Below are 23,698 nucleotides of genomic sequence, written 5' to 3'. Positions count from 1 at the left end.
TAAACTTCATGACGCGGGGTACGGGGGTACTAATGCTGCTTTGTTATGCTTTCCTACCTCTGGTGCTTGCAGGTAAGTCTTGTCTGGAAGGGGACAGCTGTATTCAACAGGGGCTGTGGAAGGGGATGTTGATCTTCTTTGGATTAGTACAATATTTATTGTCTCGATGGCTCCTGTTTTGCCAGGTCTTGAAGCATTCAATGAAGAGAAATGGCACTCGGGCTGCGAGCACTTGGGGGCAGGGGCTGCCGTTTCGTTCACTGTTAGTACAGCTCCTAGCACAGCGGGCTCCCCACTGGGAGCTTTGCGCTTTTCCAACCTGTAAGTGTAGAGACAAAAATACCCAGGTGAGGAAAGGAAAAGTACGGAGAATGGTTCTGAGCACAAGGTGGGATAAAGTTTGGAGTGTGTTTGAGCAGGGCTTATGCGAAACGCACCGGGGGAAGAAGGGTGCAGGAACACAGTCCGAACATCGCCGGCAAAACTCTGTGGTTGGCACAGAGCCTGGGTTTTGCCCTGCAGCAAATGTGCCCTGTCCCAGAAAGATGGGACGTCCATTCTCCAGGAGCGGGTGTCCTGCACGGCCCCGGACATGGCTTTGCTGTTTTCCCCACCCCATGCCTTTCCCAGGCTCGGGGTCCTGATCTCCTCTGCTCTCCTTTCTCTCCAGAAAGCCGATTTGGCCGTGGCGGGGCTGACGATTACGGCAGAGCGGGAGAAGGTGATTGATTTCTCTAAGCCGTTCATGACTTTGGGAATTAGTATTCTCTACCGAGTTCATATGGTAAGAGACTTATTTTATAACCGTTTATGTCCCTCCATTATTTGCATGCAATCGTGCCTAGTTATAGAAGGAATACAAATGACTCGTAAAAATATTTTGGTTCCTTATTTAAACACAAATGTGCTTGACCTTTATTTCCTCCTTTTCACTGTCTTTCTGCCTCATGTCAGCTTGGTGGATTTGATTACTGTTGTTCAAACCCCCAGCCCTGTTGGCTCCCCTTTCCCGTCCTCCCCGGGCACACAGCGCTTCCAGGTGTAGTGGAGGGGCCACGAGCAGAGCCCTGTCAGATCGGTGCTACCAGGGGAAGTGTGGGGAGACGTCAGCTTGTCTGGATGGCCTCTGCCATAGGATGGCCTTCATGTGGCTTTGAGCCCGCTGTGGCGAGGTGTGCTAAGGGCAGGCTGGGCTGGATGGGTGCAGCAGCCCAGCAGTGCGGCTGGTGGCTCCAGAACTGCTGCAAACCTGGCGTGGAGTCACCGTCCATTTGCACTTAGAGCGGGGAGACTGCCTGGGAGGCTGAGCTAGGGCACCTATGGGTGCACCTAGTGGCTGTCGAGGCCCAAATGCCCTAATCTCAGCTACATTCCCAGCCTCTGTGGGGTGCAGCCTTGCTGCTTTCTCGCATCTGAGAATAAGATCAGGCTGAGAAGATATCTGGGACCGCTTTCTTTGCTGTGACCTCCTGCAAACAAAAAAAAAAAACTTTGTGTTCAAAAAACGGGTAGATGTGGCACTTCGGGACATGGTTTAGTCTAGTCTACCCTTGATTGGCTTGGAGTAGACTTGGTAGTGTAGGTTAGTGGTTGGACTGGATGATCTTAAATGTCTTTTCCAACCTAAACGATTCTATGATTCTAAATGCTCTGCATGCAGATCAGTCCTCTGCTTTTCTTAATCACAGGCAGGAAAAGGGCAAAATGGCACTCCTTGAGTGGCCCAGGGCGCTGCCCCGGGGCAGGCAGGGTGTCAGGCTGAACTCCGCAGTGGGCAATTAGCTCCTTGTGCTGCATGGGCTCTGTTCCTCTGCTCTCAGCCCTTCTCATTTGCCTCCTCTCAGTTGTTCACCCTGAAGATCAGTGGGCCCTGCAGCCCAAGGAAGGCTCCTTACTCTTAGCGTGTTCCCCGCAGGTGCTCCCTGCCTTGCACGGGCGCTCTCGGACCCCCTTGCTTCTGCACTGGCCAGGGAGGAGCGGGAAGGGAGGCGCGCTGTTGTTTAGCAACTAGCTCTGCTTGTCGCTCCACTGCATTCAATAATCTTCTGCAACTCTGGCAGCAGCAGCGACATGGTTAGCTGCTGCTACCCAGAAGGCAGGTCAGGCATTACGTGGTGGCTGTTTAGCAGCACGTGTGCCTGTGGCTCGGAGCAGAGCTGCTGTGAATCTGCCCAGGGGATTCACACGTGCAAGCACGTACATGGCCTTGTGTCGTGTCTTTGCTTAGACAACATTTGTTGTCTTCAACTCTTAATAGCTTCTCTTGCGTTCCCATTTGCTGTTGTTCTAGCTTCTTCCTGAAGCTCAGGAGGGGACAGATTTTCCCTAGCTATGCCCATATGGGCCAGGCAAAGCCCCCTGTTCCCTGGTGTCACAGGAGGAGAGCTCTGGCATCCAGGTCCTTTGCAACAGGATGAGATGTTATTCCCAATCTGCGTTTTGGAAATGTGCTCTGTACGGTGCCGTGTGTGATGCAAATTACAGTCTTGGTTTCCCGTCAGCTCAACAATAGCAGCCAAAAGGATAAAACAATTAAAGCTGCCTCTCCCAGCCCCCTCTCTCAATTCCCAAGGCTGTTAAGGATGTGGCGTTTGGTACGAGCATAAACAAACGCGCATACATCTCTCTGTGCTGAGTGGCTCCTGCCAAGAACAAACAAGTAATTAAAATCTAGTTAAAATTCTGTTTCCTCTGGTACGTGCAGAATTTAGGATCAATGACTTAACTGATCAAAAAGGGTCAGACTCTGCAAGCTCCCGGAAATCAAGTGTAAATGTCCCTTCCATGCTGTGCTTGCTTCTTCACACCACCAGCTGCCCCGTGGACGTGGGAGGCGTTTCTGCCAGCATCTCTTGGCTGGGATTATAATGGAGTTTATTGCTTTCTTGCATGCATTTTTGAAGTTTGGGGATTGAGTACCATGCGTGCTCTGCCTCCGATTTACACCATAACCTTCAGCAAGTCCCTTAACGAGGCATCATTCCCTGAACAGCGTGAGGCGGATGTTGCTCCCTCCAGAGGAAACACAGGAATATTGGTGCAGGGTTTGCATGTGATCTGCTCTATAAGTGCGAGGCATTTGCTGCTGCCTCTGTGTGAGCTCGATATAAATGTGTCTGACACATCTACTTAGAGTGTAAGTTCTTCAGGGCAGGGACCATCTGCTGCTCGTGCTGGTACCAGACTAACGCAACAGAGCCGTGTTCCAGCCTGCCCTTTAGGCATTTACCAAACCGAACAGGGTTAATAATTACAGTCTTAAAAAGTGTTTGGCAAAAGGTCCCCTGCCATGGGTCAGGACTCGGTCTTCAGCTGCCTGACGAAGGAGCCAGTTCGGACTTTGAGTAGGGGACCTGCCCAGAGACCCAGGCGGGCTTGCAAGGGAGACGCGGGGCATCTCCCAGGCCAGGTCACCCCGCAGCGAGCCCTGCTTTGCTGCGTCGAGGCCACCAGTTGCAATGGCAGGGACAGCCTGGGCTCATGCCCTCCCCGGGAGCAGGGAGATCTCCCCAGCAGGGAAGCTCGGAGCCCCCGCTTCCCTCTCCAGCACTTGGCCCCTCTTTGTCCAGGCCTTTCCTGCCTAGCTTGAGGAGAGTTTCCAAGAGCTGCGTGGCAATTAGCTAATTAAACTGGTAAATATTTGTTTAACCAGGAAAGGCAAGATAGCTAATTGCGCTGTTTTTCCTTTAAGGCCGTGGCTTGCAGAGCAGCGGAAGGCAGCCCCACAGCCCCCTCTGCTCCTGTTCCCTCCCCTCCCTTCCCTCTCCTGCCCCAGCAGACATCTCTGCAATGTCAGAAATTGCAGCTGACGTATGTTAATCACGGAGCAGATCAGACGTAGCCTAATAAATAACCTCAAATAAATCTTTTGCTGAGGAGTTGCCTCCATGCCCTGGTCTCCTCCCAGTGTGATGACATTTTATTTTAATTTCCATGTAACTCCAGTGGCAAATGATTTCTCCCCCCTTTCTCCTCCCCACCCTGCAACCCAGCCGCCACAGTGTATGTGTCTCTTATCACACATAACCAAATATGGCAGCTTTAAATGGGGCTGTCATTTTTCTCAATTTCACTTGTGATATAATCAAGTATGGATTTCTGACATAGGGACTCTAATAGGCTTTCTGACTTGCAGGCTGCTACGAGAAAAAGCTCGCTTTGTTTTATTATGTTCCCATTCTGACCAGCTGGTGGGACCTGTGGAAGGCAGGAGATAAATGACAGGTCCTGAGCACTCACTTTGCTTCGCAGAGGGCTGAAATCAGGTGCCCAGTGCCATTTCTGCACAGAGGGGATGTTGAAAGTCAGGTTTATTTGTAGCATACACGTGCTTTTGCGCACATACCTGCCTCTATGGGAGGGAATGAAGGACCAGCTAGCATGTGATTCTGGCTCATCAGCCCTGAAAGTCCTTGCTGTGCTCTACCTTAAGATGAGAAAATGTAGATTTGGTGAGCACACTGGAATAGGTGAGTTTAGGCCAAGTGAACTGAGGCTTAAAGTGTTTCTGCTTGATTGCTGCAGAAGACACGAAATGGGAAGGACTGAATGAGTAGCTCCTTCATTCCAGCCAGAGGAGGCTCGACAGCCGAGGCCGAGGAAGCTGAGCACCCCTCCTGATAACCAGCAAGCCTCCTGCTTCACTGAAGCAGGGATGGGAGCAAGCGCTGGCCCCGGGCATGCCCGGGGCTGTGGTACGCATTGGCCTGTCGGTTATGGACCGTCTGGTGACCCCAGATTAGGCTCAGGATTCACAGCAACCTGTGCTTGGGTTTTGCTTATTGACTCTAGAGAAAGGACCCTGGAGAGGGAGGGATCTGGATCTGCACCTGGATCAGATGTGGTCATCCTAGACTATACACGCTTTATTTTGGCGAGGCCAAATGCGCTGCAGTTATACCTAGCACGCGTTGATGTTTCTGCCTTTCCAGGCTGAGTTTTCTTGCTTTCCTTCTGACTTGCAGAGACAGAAGAGAGTTCTCTTGCCTGCCTTTTTTAGGGACAACTGTCTATGAGAAATGACATAGGTAGGGCTGACTGTTTCTGCGAGAAGGAACAGGCGAGCGCTGGGGTCCCCTCAGGCTCTGTGTGTGTGCAGGGCAGGCAGGGAGTCATAACATCTCTTACGGACCCGAACACAAGCAAATCCAGGACCGTGCCATATAGCTCCAATTCCTCCTCCTCTTCCCAGATGTCCTGCATGGTCAGGCTCTTCAGTCACCGGTATCTGCCCAGAAAACTGGTTTTCTCTGGCTGAAATGAAGACTTCCAAGAACGACTGAGGAGGGTAAATGAATCTCTCCTGCTTCCATCTGAGGATTTGCAGGAGGCCTTCATCAATTATTGGACATTTTGAACATTTCTATTCCAGGAAAAATAGCTCTTCCAATTAACAAAGCTGTATTGGGAGCAGCTAAAAATATCTGACAGACTCCAGATATTGTCATTCCCATCTTCAAAACAGACAGATAAGAGAGAGTTTGTGCCCTCCGTGGGAACAGAATATCTTTATTCTTATCCACAACTGTGAATGAAAAGAATATGTAGCAGCAGCCTGAAAATGACTGTAGCTGAAAAGAACCAGAACTACTACTACTGTAAAGTCACAGGAGAGACTCATTGCCAAGCCTGAGACTTAAAGCTTCCAACGCAATTTCCTTAATGAGTGTAATTTATTGACAAACTGCCCCAGAAACATAGAGAAGACGTCAAGGCCTTAATTACAGAAAGGAACTCTGTTACAGGAGCATCTCACGAGGGAGCCCCAGGCGAGGCACCGCCAGTGCCTGGGAGTTTCCTGCCAGCTCTGGGATGCTGGACACGGATAAGCCACCCGGAATGATCTTCTGCTTGAGAAGCTCCCGTTTGCTCAGCCGAGGGCAGACGGTGCCTTTCACACCCTGAAGGTTCCCATTGCCTCATTTCATTCTTGAGTGTGTAAACACCTGTGGAAGAAGAGGGGCAGCTGAGACAGTTTAGCTCTAGATGAAAAAGAGAACCAGGGGCCTGTGGGGCATCCAGGAAAGCCATGCGGTCACTAAAGAGCTTTGACAGCAGCTACCTTTGGCTCCCCATTGGCATTGAGAAGTCCATGATCATCTGGATGGGATCAGCAAGAAGCGCGGAGGGAGTGCACCTTGGAGCCTGCACACTGGTGAGATGGTCTCACCTCTCTGAAATAGCGCGAGGAGCTCCAGCAAGGTGAGCAAAGGATGCTACTGGAAATGTGAATCCCTCCGGGATGCTGGGGGTGTAGTTTCCAGCAGTGTCTCTGGCTCTGAAGGCCCTTGGTTTGGGCCCAGATGGTGGCTGTAGCAGTCATTTGTCTGTCTCTGGGTTTCTGGGAAGAATAGAAGGAAAAGCAGAACACAGCAGCAATTGACCAAAAAAAGGGAAAGGGCAAAAGAAGAATGTAGTATCTTTCACTGTTTGCGCCTCACCTGCTTATACCAAGCACAGTAAGATAACCCGGTATGGAAGAGAGACCTTGTCTTAAAGAGAGGCTCTGGAATTATACCCAGGAGAACCTGAACCTTTGCTTGGGAAGTGACTTTAAATTAATCTGAAAATGGATGCAGGATGGTCTGAACCGCTGATTCTTAACTCATCTATTTGTTAAAAGGCTTAATAAGCCAGATTTGCTAAAAATGCTAATGTAGATCCAAAGCTCAAACTCATCTTGTCCTTAAGGATACAGGGATAGGATGTTATGGTGTGGTGGTTCTTTACTTCATGCAGGGCAAAGTTTGCTGTAGAAGGTTTCTGAGATGTTACAGTCCCAGCTGGTGACTGGAGCTGAGACTATCACAGTATCCTAGATATTTTTAGTAGAGAAAGATTTTTGTGCGATAACTATTGCCTTTTGTAGCAACAACTTAGTCTTCACAGAAGAACTACCAAGACCTTGTGAAATTCAAGTTTTGCATAAGATTAGAAATACTTCAGTAGTAAAACAGTGGTTTTTTAATGGAAATGGAATTTAAAGTGCTGCTCTGAGTCTGGGGAAGGGAAAAAAAAAAAAGAAAGAAAAAGCAGCTATGTTTCCTGGGGACTGTTGTAAAAACAGAAAATTATTCACCACCTTTGGATTAAGCACAGCTCTAAAATATCAGGACTCTGGTCCTTGATGCTCTGGGTTTGCTATGGCAATTGAGGTTAGGTGTTGTTTATTACCAGCTATTATTAGTTTATGTGGTGTCACAGATGGGCAGGGTAAGGCAGTGGACTACGGAAAAATGAGGCCTCTGTGTGTCAGAGATGATCCCCGGCAGCAGCTTTTGCGTAAAGCGAGCGAACTACAGAGGAGCAGCTGCTGTGCTGCAAGTGCTGGGAAACGGCTGCTGGAGGGAGCTGCGTTGAGCAAACAGTGATAGACATTTTCAGCACACAACAGAGCAAGGTGCCAGTAAGAAATACACCGACAGCCTGGCCGAGATGTGATAAAAGGCTGTTTCCACTCTGACTTTACAGTAAAAGCCTTCGCAGGAGCTCTGACTCACGGGCAGCTTCCCGGTTACAGGTGCTTGGGGAAACTGTAGAGCTTGAGGTTTTGTGATGCCAGGACTGACTTCGTGGTTCGGGGCAGAAGATCCAGGCTTCTGTGAGCAAAGGGCTGACATTCCCGCAGGGTTAATGCAAGCCTTTAGCCCTGCGTTGGGAGCCCATGCTTTTGCTGGGAGTCTTTCAGAGGAGACGGTAGGGAAAGAAGATGCCTGAGGTAGATGAGCATTGCCTGAGCACTGGCAGTGCTTGGGGTAAGAGAGGTGCGTCAGTGGTGCATAGTGCTGAAACACAGCGCTTTCTGCTTTACGTGGACATTAAAAACTGCACAGAGAGCAAAAGAGCACTTCTTAGTCCTGTGGCTTGTGCTCTATTTTCACCTCTCCCGCTGTCCCCCACGATGGTGTTGAGTGTGCTCGGAGGTAAATTAATGGCTGCTTTTTCCACCCTGGAGGAGGCTGCGTTGCAGAGTTGCTGCATATACAGAGCTGGTGGTGGCAGGAGACATACGCTCACCAAAATGGGAGGTGTTCAGCTTTTGAGAAACTTCTAGAAAATAATCCTCCCTTTGCATGAATTTTGCTAAATTTGACAAGATTTCAATGGTGGCAGTGTCCTTGTGAAAATTAAGGGTACTTTGAGAGAAGACCAACCTGGTTTTTTTTCTAGCAGTGAAGCCTTACTTTTCAAGGAAAGGTGGTTTGCTGAGAAAAAAACAGGAAACTCTGACGCATCCTGGAGATAAAAATATCGTGTTCCCTGAGATAAAAGTAATAATTTTATTGAGTTTTGTAGAGAAGAAACGTTTCAAGGCTGAAGGAAGAAAACCAGAAATATTGCAAACATCTTTTTTTCCTTTTCTGTATGAAAATATTTTTTCCCCACTCTGCTTCATGCAGAGGATCCCACCCACCTCCGAGCTGAGGCGTGCTCTCCCAGGGGAGCCCCCTCCTGCCCGGCACGCGCGGTGTGCAGCCTGCTTGGTGGGCAAAGGCTCCAGGTGGGGACTCGCCCCTCGGAGGCCCTGCAGGCCAGGGTGCAGCACATCCTACCGTGGGTTGGGCAGAGTGCTGCAATTGTCTCGATTTTTCTATCCGTTCACTTCTTTCTTTGCCGGGAGGAGCAGAAGCAGTGGAGGTGGGGAGAGGGAATAGTCTTAGGAGATGCCTCCCAGCGCGGAGATGCTGCAGGACTTGGTCATTTGTTGCATTTGGTGTCACCTGTTTCTCCTGCAAGGCTTTTGCAAAGCCCCGTTTACTTTATTTCCCTTCCGTTGCTCCCACCCGTTGTCAGCATCAGGGCAGGTGTGTTTCCTCATGTCATTTTCAGAGCAGACTACTTAATTTGTAGAAATACAAGCAGGTCAAACTCCTTTTTGTTTCCCTTCCAGGGACGCAAACCTGGCTACTTCTCCTTCCTGGATCCCTTTTCCCCTGGCGTCTGGCTCTTCATGCTGCTCGCCTACCTGGCTGTCAGCTGCGTCCTCTTCTTGGTTGCTCGGTAAAGTGACTGGCGGTGCCTTTTCCTTCCTCGCGGTGCCATCTAGCGTCACGCTCCCGGACCCGTGGGGGGATGCGTGGTGAGGGGCTGGGCAGGGGGACATGGGGACACCACCCAGGCCACCAGCATGGAGGGCACAGTAAGGGCAGCAGAAGCACCCCAGCCCCCTGCCTTCCACCAGCTGGGGACTGGGGCTTTGCCGCTGAGTGCCCGCGCAGGCACGTCAGCGATGCATATGGCAGCCCCGGGATGGCCGTTGGCATGGCTGTGACAGGGCGGGCAGGAGCAGCATGCCGCGATTTGGGAGCATGCTTGGCTGCAGCAGTGGGTGCCGGTGCCGAGAGCTGCGTGGGAAGGGTGGGAGGAGGTTTGGGAAGTAGGGCTGGCGCAGTAGATGGTGCTGCTCCCTGTAGGTGCTTGATCTGCAACAGGTAAACCAAGCACTTGTCTTGAACAGGAGGGTGGAGGCTGGCAGATACCGGCAAATGCATTCAGAGATACTAATGCAAATTCCAGTAGTGATGCTTGGTTCCTCTGGCCCTGTAAAACCCAGTGTGTACAGCAAAAGGAAGTTCATTAATATCTTTCAACAGCCTCTTGGTTGGTGTGCAAAGCCTCACTTGACAGCTCTCAGTTCCGTTTCCCTATGACTAATTTAAATCAGCCTTAAAATATATCACTGAGCGCTTGTCTGCAGCGCGTCTCCCGTCAAGGCACAGCGTCTGCGCTCCGTTGCTGTTTTCCCTGACCTCCTAACAAACCGCTTATGGTTGGTGGCATAGATGGGCCTTTTCAGATATAGTTGAACTGTGTCATGGCAATGTGTACCAAAGACGTGCTCAGGGCCTAAAGGCTGTTTCGGGACATGGTTAATACCCAATTTTCATTACAAAAATTGGAACTGTGCTGTCACTCGGTCCCTTAGCATGGCTAAAGTTGTCATTCTGACAGGGCTTCAATGGTTTCTTCGAATGCTGTTACAGCCTCAGAAACATAGTTCTGAAGAAACCATTGAATAATGCAGTCCAATGCTCTCTGCAGGCTGAGATTTGGTGCCCCTTTAGCCCCCTCCTCATGTTTTAAACATGATCCTCCAAAAAGGTGCCTTTACGTGGCTTACCGCTGGAGATGGAGGTTTGGACGCTGCTCTCTGCCTTCCTCAGCAGCAGGGAGCTTTTGACCCTGTGAATTGCAGAACACTCTCCCGGAGCAGTGTTTTTTGCTGCTAGTGCTTGATCCAACCATAGAAAGTCTTCAAGAAATAACCTTGACCTCACTGGCATCACAGTGAGGTAGGAGATGCAGAAACAAAACCAAACACCTCATTTTGGTTTAATGCTGCATAAGCTGGCAGAGCCCTGCAGCTGTATTGGCAGTATCCCCAAAATGACCCTCCCAGGCACCAACTTTGTTAACCATTAGCAATATAATGAACTGCAGCATAGGAATTAGAAGACTTTCTTAGCAACCAGGGAACCGGGGATTGGAAACGGCAAAAAGAGAGCGCTAGGCTACAGTCACTTCAGTGACGGGCTGTCAGTTATTTTGGATTCCAACATCTGTCCTGTCCCTGTGAGCACTGAAAGTGTGTGATGCTTTGAAACACCAGCACTCAGCTTCAAACTAGACCTGGGACCCAGAGTTTGCCAGGGTGATAGGACCTTCTCAGAGCAACCTTGTGCACAATACAGTTACTTTTCTTGATGGTGTCATGCAGTCAGGTCTTGCACACTTCACTTTTGAATTTCCCATTGATGCTTATTCTCCAGGAGGGAACACAGCCAAAGATGTTTGGTTTCAATTTCACATCAAGTCCATGAACAGCTGGAATTATTGTTGTGGTTGTCTGAGGTATGAATTCGCACGCAGGGCTCCAGCCTCCTTGCAGCCCTGCCCAGATTTTCAGCAGAGCCTCTCAAAACTCTTGCAAATCTTTACAAGAAAGCCTCTCACTTCTGAGTCTTAGAGCAAGCGTTTCACACAGCTTTGAGCCCTGGGCATCAATTGACAGCGAAGAGTTTTCTCCTCAGAAAGATCTGCCTCCAGGAGAGTTAGGGCTTCAGATCTTTTCTTTTTTTGCTTTTTTTTCTCCAAAGTGCCCCATTTCCCAGTGAATTACCTGAGCTACCTGTTTCTTGTTACTTTAGATTGACACCATACGAGTGGTACAGTCCCCACCCCTGCTCGCAAGGCAGATGCAATCTTCTCGTGAATCAGTACTCACTCGGCAACAGCTTGTGGTTTCCAGTCGGGGGATTCATGCAGCAAGGCTCCACCATTGCCCCCCAAGCATTATCTACGCGCTGTGTCAGTGGAGTCTGGTAAGGAGGTCAGCCCTCCTCCTAAGGAAGGCTTCTCTGTGGGTCTTTTCTGGGCAGAAGCAGATGGAGAGGCAGAGGGTGGGGATGGAGATCAGATTCAGCCCATGGGGAAATCTCAGGTCACCGTCTTTGCCTTCCCTTTCCCTAGGTGGGCATTCACCTTGATCATCATCTCCTCCTATACGGCAAATCTGGCAGCCTTCCTCACCGTGCAGCGGATGGACGTCCCCATCGAATCCGTAGACGACCTGGCTGACCAGACAGCCATCGAGTACGGCACCATTCACGGCGGCTCCAGCATGACCTTCTTCCAAGTAAACCCCATTCTTTTGCTAACTGGGGCAGGGGGTGCAGAGGGCACCCTTTAATCAGATTTGGGTGTTGCCCCAGCCTGTCATGCCTGTTTCATTCCAGTTTCTGGCACGGAGGGGACCTTTGGAGAGACCCCTGGCTGCTGGGTTGCACAGGACTGGGCTAGATCCACAGTGGGTGATGATGGGATGAATGGTGGGGGAGGCATGGCAGAGAACAGGGAAGGCAGGATTTTGTAACACAGCGGCTGGCATGCTCTTGGGGTGCTAGAGGTCTAGGGTCAGGACATGACCCTGACTAGGGTCAGGACATCTGTGCTGGACCCTGGAGGAGCAGACTTACCTGCCTGGACTTAGAAAGCAACTTAACATTTGGAGTGTCACCACGTGGGTGGGAAAGTGGTACGCATCCCTGTGTCACAGTGATGACATAGCACGGTCTTCAGTAGATGAGAATTTGCAGTCAAATCTCCATGGGTCTCTATGAGGTTTTGATGTGATCTTAGCTTTTACATTAGAGTCCCTCAGGTTGGGTAAGCAAAGAAACATTTGCAAAGCCCAGGTAGGCTAGCATATGTGCAAGTGCTGGCGTCTGTATGTGGTCAGTGGCACTGAAAACAAATAAGTCAAGTGTATGCAAACTTATGCGTGCTGTTTAGACCAATGTAATTTTTATCTTCCTTACTCTATTTGGAAGGGAAATGAATGAGTGAATCATTTCTGCAGTGCTCTGAATGCACAAAGACCTGCTTGAGGATTATTTATTTATTACTTGTCGAAATTCTGAGAGGAGGAAAAGGTTTTTTGCACTTTTTTCCCCTCTCTGAGTCTGAACTGAATTGGGAACCCTGAGAAATCTCTCGAGTGAGCCTGAGCTTGAGAGCTACCATGATAAATCAACCATTGACTTAAGGAAGAAATTTTTTACAATGAGGGTGGTGAAACACTGGCACAGGTTGCCCAGAGAGGTGGTAGATGCCCCATCCCTGGCAACATTCCAGGCCAGGTTGGACGGGGCTCTGAGCAGCCTGAACTAGTTGAAGCTGTCCCTGCTCACTGCAGGGGGGTTGGACTAGATGACCTCTAAAGGTCCCTTCCAACCCAAAGCATTCTATGATTCTATCTAAAATGAGCTGAACAGAGCCCAAGTGACTAACGTGGTTGTATACGAGGCAATCGCTTAGGTCTTTTCATAGAATCATAAAATTGTTTAGGTTGGAAAAGACATTTAAGATCATCCAGTCCAACCATTAACCCACACTACCAAGTCTACTCTAAGCCAATCAAGGGCAGACTAGACTAAACCATGTCCCGAAGTGCCACATCTACCCGTTTTTTGAACACTTGCAGGGATGGTGACTCCACCACCTCTCTGGGCAGCCTGTTCCAATGCTTGGCCACCCTTTCCGTAAAGAAATTTTTTCCTAATTTCCAACCTAAACCTCCCCTGGCACAGCTTAAGCCCATTCAGGAAGGCTTTCAAGTTTAAAATCCTGACTGTGGCTCTGCGCTGTCTGGCAGGTGCAGGAGTCACTGGTACAAGAGAAGAAATTAGCAAAAGATGTTCTTGTACCATCTGCAACGCTTTAAACTATGTTGGGATCCATTTGCCCCTGGTGTAACCATGGCGGGTCAAATGCAGCGATGGGTTAAGCAGGTGTGGCTGAGGCTGCCTTCACCGCCCCTCAGCTCCTGGCTGCATGAGCCATGAGTCCGCTGCTGAAGCACCTTGCCTTGTCCTGGCAGCAGTTTCCCCTGACACTAACACGCAGGATTAAGGTTTAAAAGTGCAGTGAATCGGGAACAAACGCACACCCTGTTTCCCTGTCCCTTGCCCGAGTGACTGCACCCAGAGGGCAGAGCTGGACGGATGAGGAGAGTAACTAGGTCAGCAGCAGGTTCCCTCAGGCTCTCCTGCATTGCTCGCCAGCCGCAGAGAATGAGCCCTGGAAAGTGCGATGGCAGGGGGTGCCTGGCAGCATTCACGTACCTGCTGCGCTGGCAGCGGGGGAGGTGGTGCAAGGGATTCTGTGCGCTGCAGAAATGCAAGGGTGAGGGGAAAGGGGTAAATTCAGAAACTCCTAATGGCGACCAGAGTGTGTTTATCTTCAGTCTTTGTGCAAGCAGGTTTCACTCGTTGCTCAGCACAGGCAAGAGATATTAACTGTGGTCAGCTTTTCTCTCAGCCAAACCAAGGTGGGCTCAACCACCAGCCAAGTCTGAGGATTTGGGGCTGGTTGAGCTTTAGTTTACTGCAGTCAATGAAAAGACTCCAGTTCTCTTAAGCAGATACTTTGATTTGCCTTATGAGGGGGTGAGCCAAAATCCGGATTCAAGGAGCAACAAACTCCAAAGAGCTTTGGCTCTGCCCCCAGCCCTCAGTGCCCTTCTCAAGGTGATGGTGTCCGGCTCTGATGCCGGTGAACTGTTAAGCACAAGGTTACAGTGACAGACGATAGGGTGCGAGCTGTACAGGGAGTGTTCGGTGGTTTAAATCAGCCACACACAAGCTATTTCTTCTGGCTTTTTTGTGTGTTTTTGATATACTGTTACGGAAACGATGTATTTTTCTAAAATTGAATTTGTGCAGAGCTTTGCTGGAACCTATTGGAATTAGGTATGCATTTCATGCCCAGCTTTGCCAACAAAGTCTCAAATCCACCAAGATATTTGGGCCTCTAAATCTCATTGGAATAAATTGAGGTTAGGCATCTAAATCCTTTTTGAATCTGGCCCCAGACCTGCTTTGACTCCTTTCCCCATTGTGGCCTTTTCATAGCGGTTTAAATTTGGGGTTTATGTTACAGCAAGATGCTCCCACCTTAGCTGCGCTTGCCTCCTTTCTCCTGCAGAACTCCCGCTACCAGACGTACCAGCGGATGTGGAACTACATGTACTCCAAGCAGCCGAGCGTCTTTGTGAAGAGCACGGAGGAAGGGATTGCGCGCGTGCTGAACTCCAATTATGCCTTCCTGCTGGAGTCCACCATGAACGAGTATTATCGTCAGCGCAATTGCAACCTCACGCAGGTCGGGGGCCTTCTGGACACCAAGGGCTACGGGATTGGCATGCCCGTCGGTAGGCAGTGAAGAAAAATTCTAGTCCTTCTCAGCTGTCGGCAGAGGACCGGAGCATTTGAAAGGCTGAACCGGCTCTAAAGCCCATGTCACGTTTCACAGCTCTGCCCAGGGTCATTTTTATCTCGGGAGGAAAATCAAATACATTGCAGTTGCCCAAGGTGCACGCTCAGAGGCGGATGTACGAGACCCTGCTCTGGTCCAGAGCCATGTGACACGCGACTGCGGCTCTTTAAATAATTCATGTGAAAGATGTTTCAAAATTGCTGCTTATTTTCTGCATATATGCTCTTTGCTGACTGTTTCCCTTTTGAACCAGTGTTTTTGAATCGTTTTGTGCTCCTTGTTTTATCTCGGAAGTGCTGTAAAAGTAATGCTGTTGCAATTCTTGTAGCTTTTAGCACCTGTTTCTTAACATCTGGTGGTTCTTAAAACTCCAGGACAGAGAATTGGGCAATTCAGTGACTATCTCGGCTAATAATCAGGTTTAACAAATGCAGGGTTTTTTTCTTTCAAATATTCTATGAGAGTTAGTAAGAGAACATCATATCCCAGGGCAGCACAGAAAAAGGAGGTAGTAGTTGTTATTCCAAGCGATCGACTGATCTTCTGGCCAGTCTCATAGGCTAGGGAAGCCTTGTTCCTGACCTTTAAGCACCTGCACTTAGCAATACAAAGTTAAGGTGAATTACACAAGAACCGTCACACAAACAGTCACTATAGCTTAGCTAACATGCGTAAGCTTGTAAAGTCACAGTAACCTGATCGTGAGTGCAGATCCTTACTTTCAGGACTGAATTTGCTCTGGCATTGTCTTGTTAAACAGTGAAACTGTAGCAGATAAGAAGAGCAGAAAGCTGCTCGCTGGGACAATAGTACAGAGTTACGAGGAGAGCTGCAGTCTTTCCCACGGCCCTTCTTTGGGATCTCTGGCAGCAGACATCATCAAGACTGCAGTAGAGATGGGTACCGAGCGCGGAAGTGAGCCTCCTCTACCATGAACATTGGGGCTTGCGCGTAGGCTGAACTTGCTGCTGTTGCAGTGCACCAGCTTGAGGGAGGGAGCGTTAGAGCAAGGTTGAAGTTGGAGGCAGAATGACAGGGGAGGGACCTCGGTGGTCTGGAGGAGCAGATACTGAACTGCCTGTTCAGACCCTGCCCCTGAAGCCAAAGCTCCCCCCCTTGTAAAGGACCTCTTTAAATGGCCTGTGTGGGTATTGGTGGGCAGGCAAAATTGCCATCTGCAAATGACATTAAGCAGTTGACAGTCCCAGCAGGGAGGCTGCAGGTTTCAAGGGCGTACATGGACTGAAGTCTTTTCCAAACTGTTCAGAGACGAGCTTTTGTAGGTGGGCACACTGGCAGGGCATCGTGGCGGGGATGAGTGGGGAGGAAGGCTGGCCGAGGCGGTGCCTTACCACGTACCTCTTGGTGTTGCAGGCTCTGCGTTTCGTGATGAGTTTGACCTGGCCATTCTCCAGTTGCAAGAGAACAACCGCCTGGAAATCCTGAAGCGGAAGTGGTGGGAAGGAGGCAAGTGCCCCAAAGAGGAGGACCACAGAGCCAAAGGTAAGCCACGCCGCTCTCCGGTAGCATGCTGAAGGGACCGGGCAGTAGAAGCATCCTTGCCAGCAGTGCAAGGATGAACGTCCATCTGCACATGAGCACTGCCAGGTTTTCTGCCTGCAAATTACTTTTTCCCCTTCTTCTGACCTGAGATTCCTTCCTTCACAATTCAAGGAGAAAGCCAAACAGCTCTGCTGTGCCTCATGCTGTGTGTTTTTGCCTGGGGCAAAGATAGCGGGAACAACCAAATGACAAATATTGGAGGCATATGGAGGGTAAATTAGCTTCTAATGAATGTCTGCAGCATTACATGGGAAAATGGATGGCTAAAGGGATCAGACCAAAATCCTGGGTTCCTTCAAGGGAGATGGATCTCCACCACAGGCCCGCTGGTTAACGGCTCCACGTGAAAAGCGCCTGTTAAACAGCCAAGGGAAGGGACACGAGGATTTTATTACTACATCTGTAAACTGAGGAGCAAATTCTTTTGGGTAATGCTATGCAAATTGCCATAAAAGCTACCACATTAGGCTGATGTCCCAGCGTGAGAGCAGTTGCCAGCTTAAAGCAGTTGCTGCATTTTTTCGTTTTGGCAGTCACCCTTTCCTCGGCAAGCATTTTCTGGGAGGCCAGCAGGTCCCCCAGTTGAAAGGACAGTCTTCTGACCTTTCTGAGCACAGAGACGGAGAGCCAAGCCGGGTCCGTGGTAGCTCTTTTGTTTGCCCGACACTGCAGCAGGTGTAGGCGTGTGTGTCCATGCGGTTCGTGAGCTAGGCTGGACGAGACCCCGCGGGGACTGTGAGCCCGTGCTCCCTGCCGGGCAGTGCTGCGCTGCCGGCAGCCCAGGCTGCCAGTCTTGAGGCAGAAGGTGCCGGCCCAGTGTAAGACATCAGGCCTCGGGGCAAGGCGATAAGCTATTAAAGAAGTTACTTTTGAAGGTGAGCAGGCACACGGGAGTCTTTTCCTCCATGGACTGTGCAAAAAGCAACTCGGAAGTGGAGTCTAGTCTGTGGGGTGTTTTGAGGTCGCTTTGGAAGGGGGCGGCTGGGAAGCACGCTCCTGGACTGTGTCTGGCACTACCCGGCGCGCTCTGCGACAAGTTTTTCTGTTGTTTTGTGCCCTCTGTCATGGCTCACTTTCTCAGTTTGGGAAACGAGGGAGGCTGTAGCCTGCTGGTGTGTGTATATAGAGGAAGCAAATACCTCTCAGGTCAGCTTGGGAATGGGTGTCTGAGGTGGCACCCAGGTAGAATGATAGAAGGATGTAGAGAGAGGTATTGGCCCTAAATTCAAATCTGAGAGGAGCAGATGGCCTTTATCTTGGGTCTAAACTGTGATTATGGGCTATGTTTTCTGCCCTGAAATTGCTGTCTTAGTGGAAACATCTCTGCAAAGGGCTGATTTACAGATTCTCTAGATTACTCCAGAGGCAATGCCAAAAGAATGACGGAGGAGGAGGGAGAAACATGACCTCCTAAGTTTTAGAACAAAACAGGTCAGCGATTTACAAGGATTTTGGTGAGATTTTATGTCTAAAAGCCATGCCGAGATTAAGTCAATAAATCATTGATTCTTACACTTTGATTTAATGCTACAGAGGGGAGAGGAAGATTTTTATAGATGTTCTTGTTGAGTAATGGCCTCATACAGTCACCTCAGTGCAAAGCACCACATGCTTTTTAGCAATCAATCCAATCAGGGGCCCGGTCCACTTGAGACCCAAACCCAACAAGCACAGGAGGGAGGACCTATTTCCCGGACAGCGTGTGCTGAGGCCGGCACTGCTCCCCAGCTCCTCTCACGGTCCTGTTCTGCAGAGCCAGACGGAGGCACAGGCTGAAGTTTTGGGGACAGGAGTCACGGTGGGAAGCGAGGTGATAGCCTCGACATGCAGAAAGCTCAGGCCAGGTTCTTGAGGGGTGGATTTTCCTTCCAGCCGGTGAGCTTTCTGGAGTGCAAGCTGTGTAGGATGGGGCTGGCAGCTGCTGTGCGTGCGATTTAGTCCCTCCCCTAAGTGAAGCTGCCTGTGTGTGCGGCGTTTGGCCCGAGGTGGCCGAATGGCTCCTGCGATCAGTAGTGATGGTAGTCATCCTGTTGTAAGCGAGTTGTCCAAGGGAGGTGAGACGAGTCGCCCCAGGGAAGGGGCTGTTTCCTCCTCATGGGCCAGAGGGTGCTGGGCAGAGAGCACCCAACCCGTAACCAGGTATGCCCGGATGGCAGGGACCCCATCCGGTCACGATAGTGTGAAACAGTGTTGGGTCCTGGTCTTGTTTGGAACCTCTCCTTGGTACTGCAATACAAGCAGCAGTAATCATTTTTCACCAGCGCTTTGTAATGCAATCAAAGGAGCTTTTCTCGGTGCCAGCTTCCTTTAAAGCCCTTTCTTGTCGTCTTCATCTCTGCTTCTTTACCAACATCGCTCATCTTCCTTTGCAAAGTTCAAAGCAACTAGAGCTGGGTGAATAATTTGCAAGGATTAATGTGACCGATTGATCTCTCATTTTTTTTCCTCCTGTTTTCGGTTTGTCCACAAATTGCTTTGTACTTCCCTCCAATGTACTTGCTGTTTATCTGCAAAATCATCATTTCTGAGAACATATCTTCGATTGTGCCGTTATTGCAAGTCATTCAGTTTGCCCTCTGAGTCACGCGGTTCGCTATTCATGGGACAGTGCTGGCTATGTGTGTTTGGTCCCTGGCTGGGTATATGCAATGCCAACTAAACAGCAAAGAGTTGGGATTTCAGTACAGCGATGCTTGCAATTTATGTTGTGTCTGCCTCTCCACAGCGTTGTCTCTTCTGCTTTATTTTAGGCCTGGGAATGGAGAATATTGGTGGAATCTTCGTGGTTCTCATCTGTGGCTTAATCGTAGCAATTTTTATGGCAATGCTGGAATTTTTGTGGAGCCTTCGGCACTCTGAACAGACAGAGGTAGGACCTGAAAGTGTCCTGAGGGGATAGTGTGTGTTTATTGCTATCTGCAGGGTGCTCAGCAGTGCAGTGCTCTGGAGCAAGTAACGCACCCAGGCTGAGATGAGCATTCCTAGCAATGAGACCTCAAACGCACGAGAAGGCTAGGTGCATTGGGCAGGGTCTAAACCGCACGAGCTTGTCATGCACTCCTGCTAAGGTTGAGGCTGTAGGGGTGCTCCAAGGGCTTTTGAAGGGATCAAGGAAGTGTACAACGTCCAGGTACCTTTCCTGGAGATGTGAACACCTGAGGATTTCTACCTGCAATAGGTTTGGGTCTCGTGTTGATTTGGGGATCCAGAGCACAGGAGGGTCTCTGACAAGAGGTGGAATCTGTTGGGCTAAATCAAGCGTAAATGTCTGAGCATTGGCGTCAAAAGCCAGTGGCCAGATTAACAACCGAGTCCGTAACGTTTTGGCATCAGAATCCAGAGCAGATGCAGCGCTGCTGGGCTCGCAGCTTACTTAGGTGAGCAGTATGTCTCGGGTCTGCCTTCCAGGTGTCGGTGTGCCAAGAAATGGTGACGGAGCTGCGCAACATCATTCTCTGCAAGGACAGTTTCCACCCTCGTCGGAGGCGAGGGGGAATGATACGGACTCGCCCCGTTATCCCGGAGGAACGCCGAGCCCGCAGCACAACCACGCTCAGCAACGGGAAGCTGTGCAGTGGGGGCGAGCCAGATCCCCTGGCACAAAGACTGGCGCAAGAAGCCGCCCTGGTCGCCCGAGGGTGCACGCACATCCGGGTGTGCCCCGAGTGCCGCAGGTTTCAGGGCCTGCGGGCACGGCCGTCTGCGGGCTCGCCCGCGCAGAGCGAAGAGAGCTTGGAGTGGGAGAAGACCACCAACAGCAGCGAGCCCGAGTAACGCTGGGGCAGGGGGTGTTGGGGTGGGCCAAGAGGGTCCTGTTCCATTTTACAGAACATGGACTTGTACAATGTCAACTCGTTTTTAAATTAAAAGCAGTTACCCAGCTTCTCCAGAGCAAGGCGGACCTTTGGGCTGAGGCGCAGGACTGGCCAGAGGGGCGGCTGTGGTTTCGGTGTCCGAGAGGACGTGCGTCTCGCTGAAGCCTGGCGCAGCAGCAGCGGGGTCCTCTGGCCGGCCTGTCTCCAGCAGTTGTCTCCGTGCCACCGTGCGGCCCCGAGGCGGGAAGGAGGGACGTGGTGGGTAGCTGGTGTAGCAGATACTGCCCACCCACGGGCAAGAGCAGTTCTTGGAACTTCTCCACCCCAGGCGAGGAGAAAGGACGCTGGCGCCGTCTCCCCATCACATAGACTTACCGGGGGATGTTCTTAAAGGGCGGGGGGAGGGTCTTTTTATTTGACGTGGGTAAGGGACGGCAAGGGAGAGGAGTCATTATTTTGTTTTGGCTTATTTTGGGTACGTCAGGACCTAGTCTCCAAGGCACCAGGTTTCAGGTGCTGAACTCTTCTTCCTTTTCGGAGTGTGGCAGGTGGACTGAGGGAGGAAGGGAACGATGGGATGGGACACACTCCCCGTGAGAAGCAGCATTTGCTAAAAGTCCATCTGAGGAGTTGTTAAAATACATATATATATATATATAAAATATATATATACATAGATATATATATATTAAAATGCCAAAAACCAACCAACGAACACAGTGAACTCAAAGAGGCCTTGAAACGCCTGGAATTTCAGGGGTTCTGTGTCTTTTGTTTAGTTCTGGGGTTACCTTTTGCTTTTTTTCCTTTCTGTTTTTGGGATGCCGGTGGGGGGAGCCTTTTGAGGAAGGTAAGGTGGGAGCAGGCGAGAGCGGGGAGTGCTGGGGAAGGCTGTCCTTTCCTGCCAGCGGAGGGAGGTGGTATTTGCTGCCCACCGTCGCTCCCCAAAGCATCCGCAGCCCGTGCTCTGCACGCTCCTGAACAAGTGACTCTGAGCTCTGCCCCAGGCTCGCGAGCTCCCCTTGTCCGTGACCCACGGAGCACCCTCAGCTTTGAGGGTGACTTACAGCCCATGACTAGCAGCGGCGATGCCACACAGCATTTGAGAAAACCATTAGCCTGGGATCTGATATAAGGAAAATATTTACTTCCCTAGCAACAGCAGCAGCTCACCCTCTGCTTGGTACAGACGTGGGTTTTACATTGACGAGTTTAATTTTCTGATTGAAAAACAAATTCTATGCAATTTCTGATTGTAAAAGGAAAGAGACAACAATGGAGAGGGGCAGGGGAGATAAAGCCTTGAGTGAAGGTACATCCTGTTCTTGAATTGTTTTCTTTTCTTTTTGTCTTGAATGTACTGAAATAAAAGATGTCCTTGTATAATCATGCTTTTTTTTTTTTTTTTTTCCCTCTTTCCTTCCCCGTCCACACTCACAAAAGTTGTGAGACAGTTAGAGGCCTGTCTGCTTAGGGTGAAACCCAGCAACTCCCCAGCTGAAAGGGAAGAGGTGCTTTGGATGTTGCAGTCTCTGCTGCCTGAGTGTGTCTACACCCGTGGTGTTGCTGTTATCTGTAGCTGAATGGAAACGGGAGAAAAAAAAAAGGCCAAAAAAAGAAAGCCCAAGATACATGGTGGTAAGGGGGGAAAGAACCCATAACTAACAGCAGTGCAGCCTGTCCAGGGGCCCCAGCTTTCCATGTGACGTGGAGCACAGCAGTTACAGCCTTCCCAGACCTGCTGCTTGGAGCCCCGTTGACCAGGGGCTGAGGGATAAGTACAGCGGGTCAAATCCATCGTGCTGTCGCGGGCAGGAGCCTGTCTCCAGCAGATGTTTCTGAGGAGGATGTGCAGGGAATGGGATGCGATGCCATGGTGATGGGCACGTTAGGGTTGTTCTGTTGTTTCCAGCAGCGTGTGAAGGGAAACGTCTGCCACACAGCGACAGTAAAATGTGCGCACTCGGAGAGTGCTGGTACAACAGGGAGAATTTAGAGCTTGTTATGCAGGATGTCATACGAGATGTTCATAAAGGTCCTTTCTGGCCTTCATATCTATAAATCTGTGGGATGTTACCCTCTCCCTGACTAAACAGAGCGATGAAGGTGCGAGCATAAGATGAGGTAAGGCTTGGCCAGAGCCTGGGAATCCGGTGCCGTGGGATCGGAGGGGCAGATCCTCAGCTGAGGTAAGTCAGCAAAACCTCCATCCCTGCACTCTGCGAGGAGTCAGGCTTGGGCTTTCAAAGTACTGACAGCAACGCTAGACATCTGAGTGTGCCTGTGTTGTGTTTAAAGGCCAACATGCTTTTACGAGCAGCAGAATATATTCATCAAAGAGAAGCTGCTTTTTAAAATTTATTTACAGATTAGCAGAAGAGGCTGCATGAATCATTTATCAGACCTGATGTTTTTTCATCCCTTCACCACAGTGAATAAAGAGGGATCTTGACAGAACCAGACATTATTCCTTTGCTTCTCCAAAGATCTTGCAGTCATCTGCTCAGACAGAGGATGTCAGGAAAAAAATGATGAGAAACCACCTGTTTTCTCACTGTCTTTGCTTTTTATCTCTCCTGTTAGCTTGCTCCACCCATATGGTATTTTATATCTGGGTCTGTATTTTAAGGAGATTTTTCATGTGCCTCTTGCCCTCTTCTCTCTAACTTAAAAAAAAAAAAAAAAACAACCCCAAATGTTCAGAGTGTTGGCACTCAGAGCAGAAACAGACCTCAGAAGAGGAGTGGATGGATAAAAGCTGCTGTCATTTGGATGCCTTTTCTAGTGTCTCTGTAGGTCCTGTATTTTCTGCTCACCGGTAAATACCTGCAGGTTTTACATTGGAGGGACCCCACAGCAGACAGCATTATGCATATGCCTGGGTGTGTACTCGTGTGTGTTTGTGTGCCCAGATGGGTTTACATCTCACATGTTCTCTCTCTCCCCAGTTTTTGCTCTCATCTTTGAAACTATTGTGGGGGCTCTTTTGTCCAGCCGGTCCCAATGCTAATGCAGTTCAAGATCTGGAGTGGTTCGCCGTCCAAAAGGCACTTTCCCAGTATTGCCATCTCCTGATAAACTTGAGTAATTCTAGTAAGATATCTCTGCAAATCCCACTGGGATCCAAAGATTAGATCAATTAAAATGTAATACTTTGCTTTATCCCCTCTGTTTTGTTTGGTCCTCCTGCTGCCCCTCTGTCTGGGGAGCCCGGCAGCGGGGCCGAGGGCTCACGCCTCTCCCTGCGGTGACGCCAATTCTCCAACGCCAGCTGGGCTGACAGCAGTCTGGCGGGTTCCTAACTAAAAGGCCTGGGATCTCTCCTCATGCGCTAAAACCCATGTTTGTGGTGCTATTCCAGGCAGTTCCATTTTCACCTAATGATAAAAAGCTATTTTCTCCCCAGAGGTTGCATAGGTGAAGGTATTAACAAGGCTTGGACTAGCCTGGGGGCATTTACTGAACTGAGTGGCGTAAGCAAAGTAGAAAAGGGTTGTTCTGTGAACCGTGAGAGCCCACAGGACTTTGAGAAGAAAGACGGTGAG

The 23,698-nt window shown here is 50.0% G+C and overlaps 1 protein-coding gene across 4 annotated transcripts in view; it reads left to right on the top strand.

Annotated features, from left to right (window-relative positions):
- GRIK4 (glutamate ionotropic receptor kainate type subunit 4) overlaps positions 1 to 21,627 on the top strand; it is a 141,242-nt gene extending 119,615 nt beyond the window's left edge. For 2 of the 4 annotated variants that reach the window (XM_075723318.1, XM_075723320.1), the window contains 8 exons: positions 671 to 784; positions 8,891 to 9,000; positions 11,148 to 11,321; positions 11,470 to 11,635; positions 14,485 to 14,710; positions 16,150 to 16,278; positions 19,089 to 19,207; positions 19,747 to 20,112. In XM_075723318.1, coding sequence (XP_075579433.1) covers positions 671 to 784; positions 8,891 to 9,000; positions 11,148 to 11,321; positions 11,470 to 11,635; positions 14,485 to 14,710; positions 16,150 to 16,278; positions 19,089 to 19,207; positions 19,747 to 20,112 — 1,404 coding nt within the window. Of the gene's footprint in view, positions 1 to 670; positions 785 to 8,890; positions 9,001 to 11,147; positions 11,322 to 11,469; positions 11,636 to 14,484; positions 14,711 to 16,149; positions 16,279 to 19,088; positions 19,208 to 19,746; positions 20,113 to 21,596 lie in introns of those variants that run through there. The other 2 variants (XM_075723317.1, XM_075723319.1) reach the window with 2 other exon arrangements.
- The last annotated feature ends 2,071 nt before the right edge of the window (positions 21,628 to 23,698 follow it).

The sequence above is a fragment of the Pelecanus crispus genome, chromosome 19 (assembly GCF_030463565.1).
Source record: "Pelecanus crispus isolate bPelCri1 chromosome 19, bPelCri1.pri, whole genome shotgun sequence".
Classification (NCBI taxonomy): domain Eukaryota; kingdom Metazoa; phylum Chordata; class Aves; order Pelecaniformes; family Pelecanidae; genus Pelecanus; species Pelecanus crispus.
This window is presented reverse-complemented; position numbering and strand designations above follow the sequence as displayed.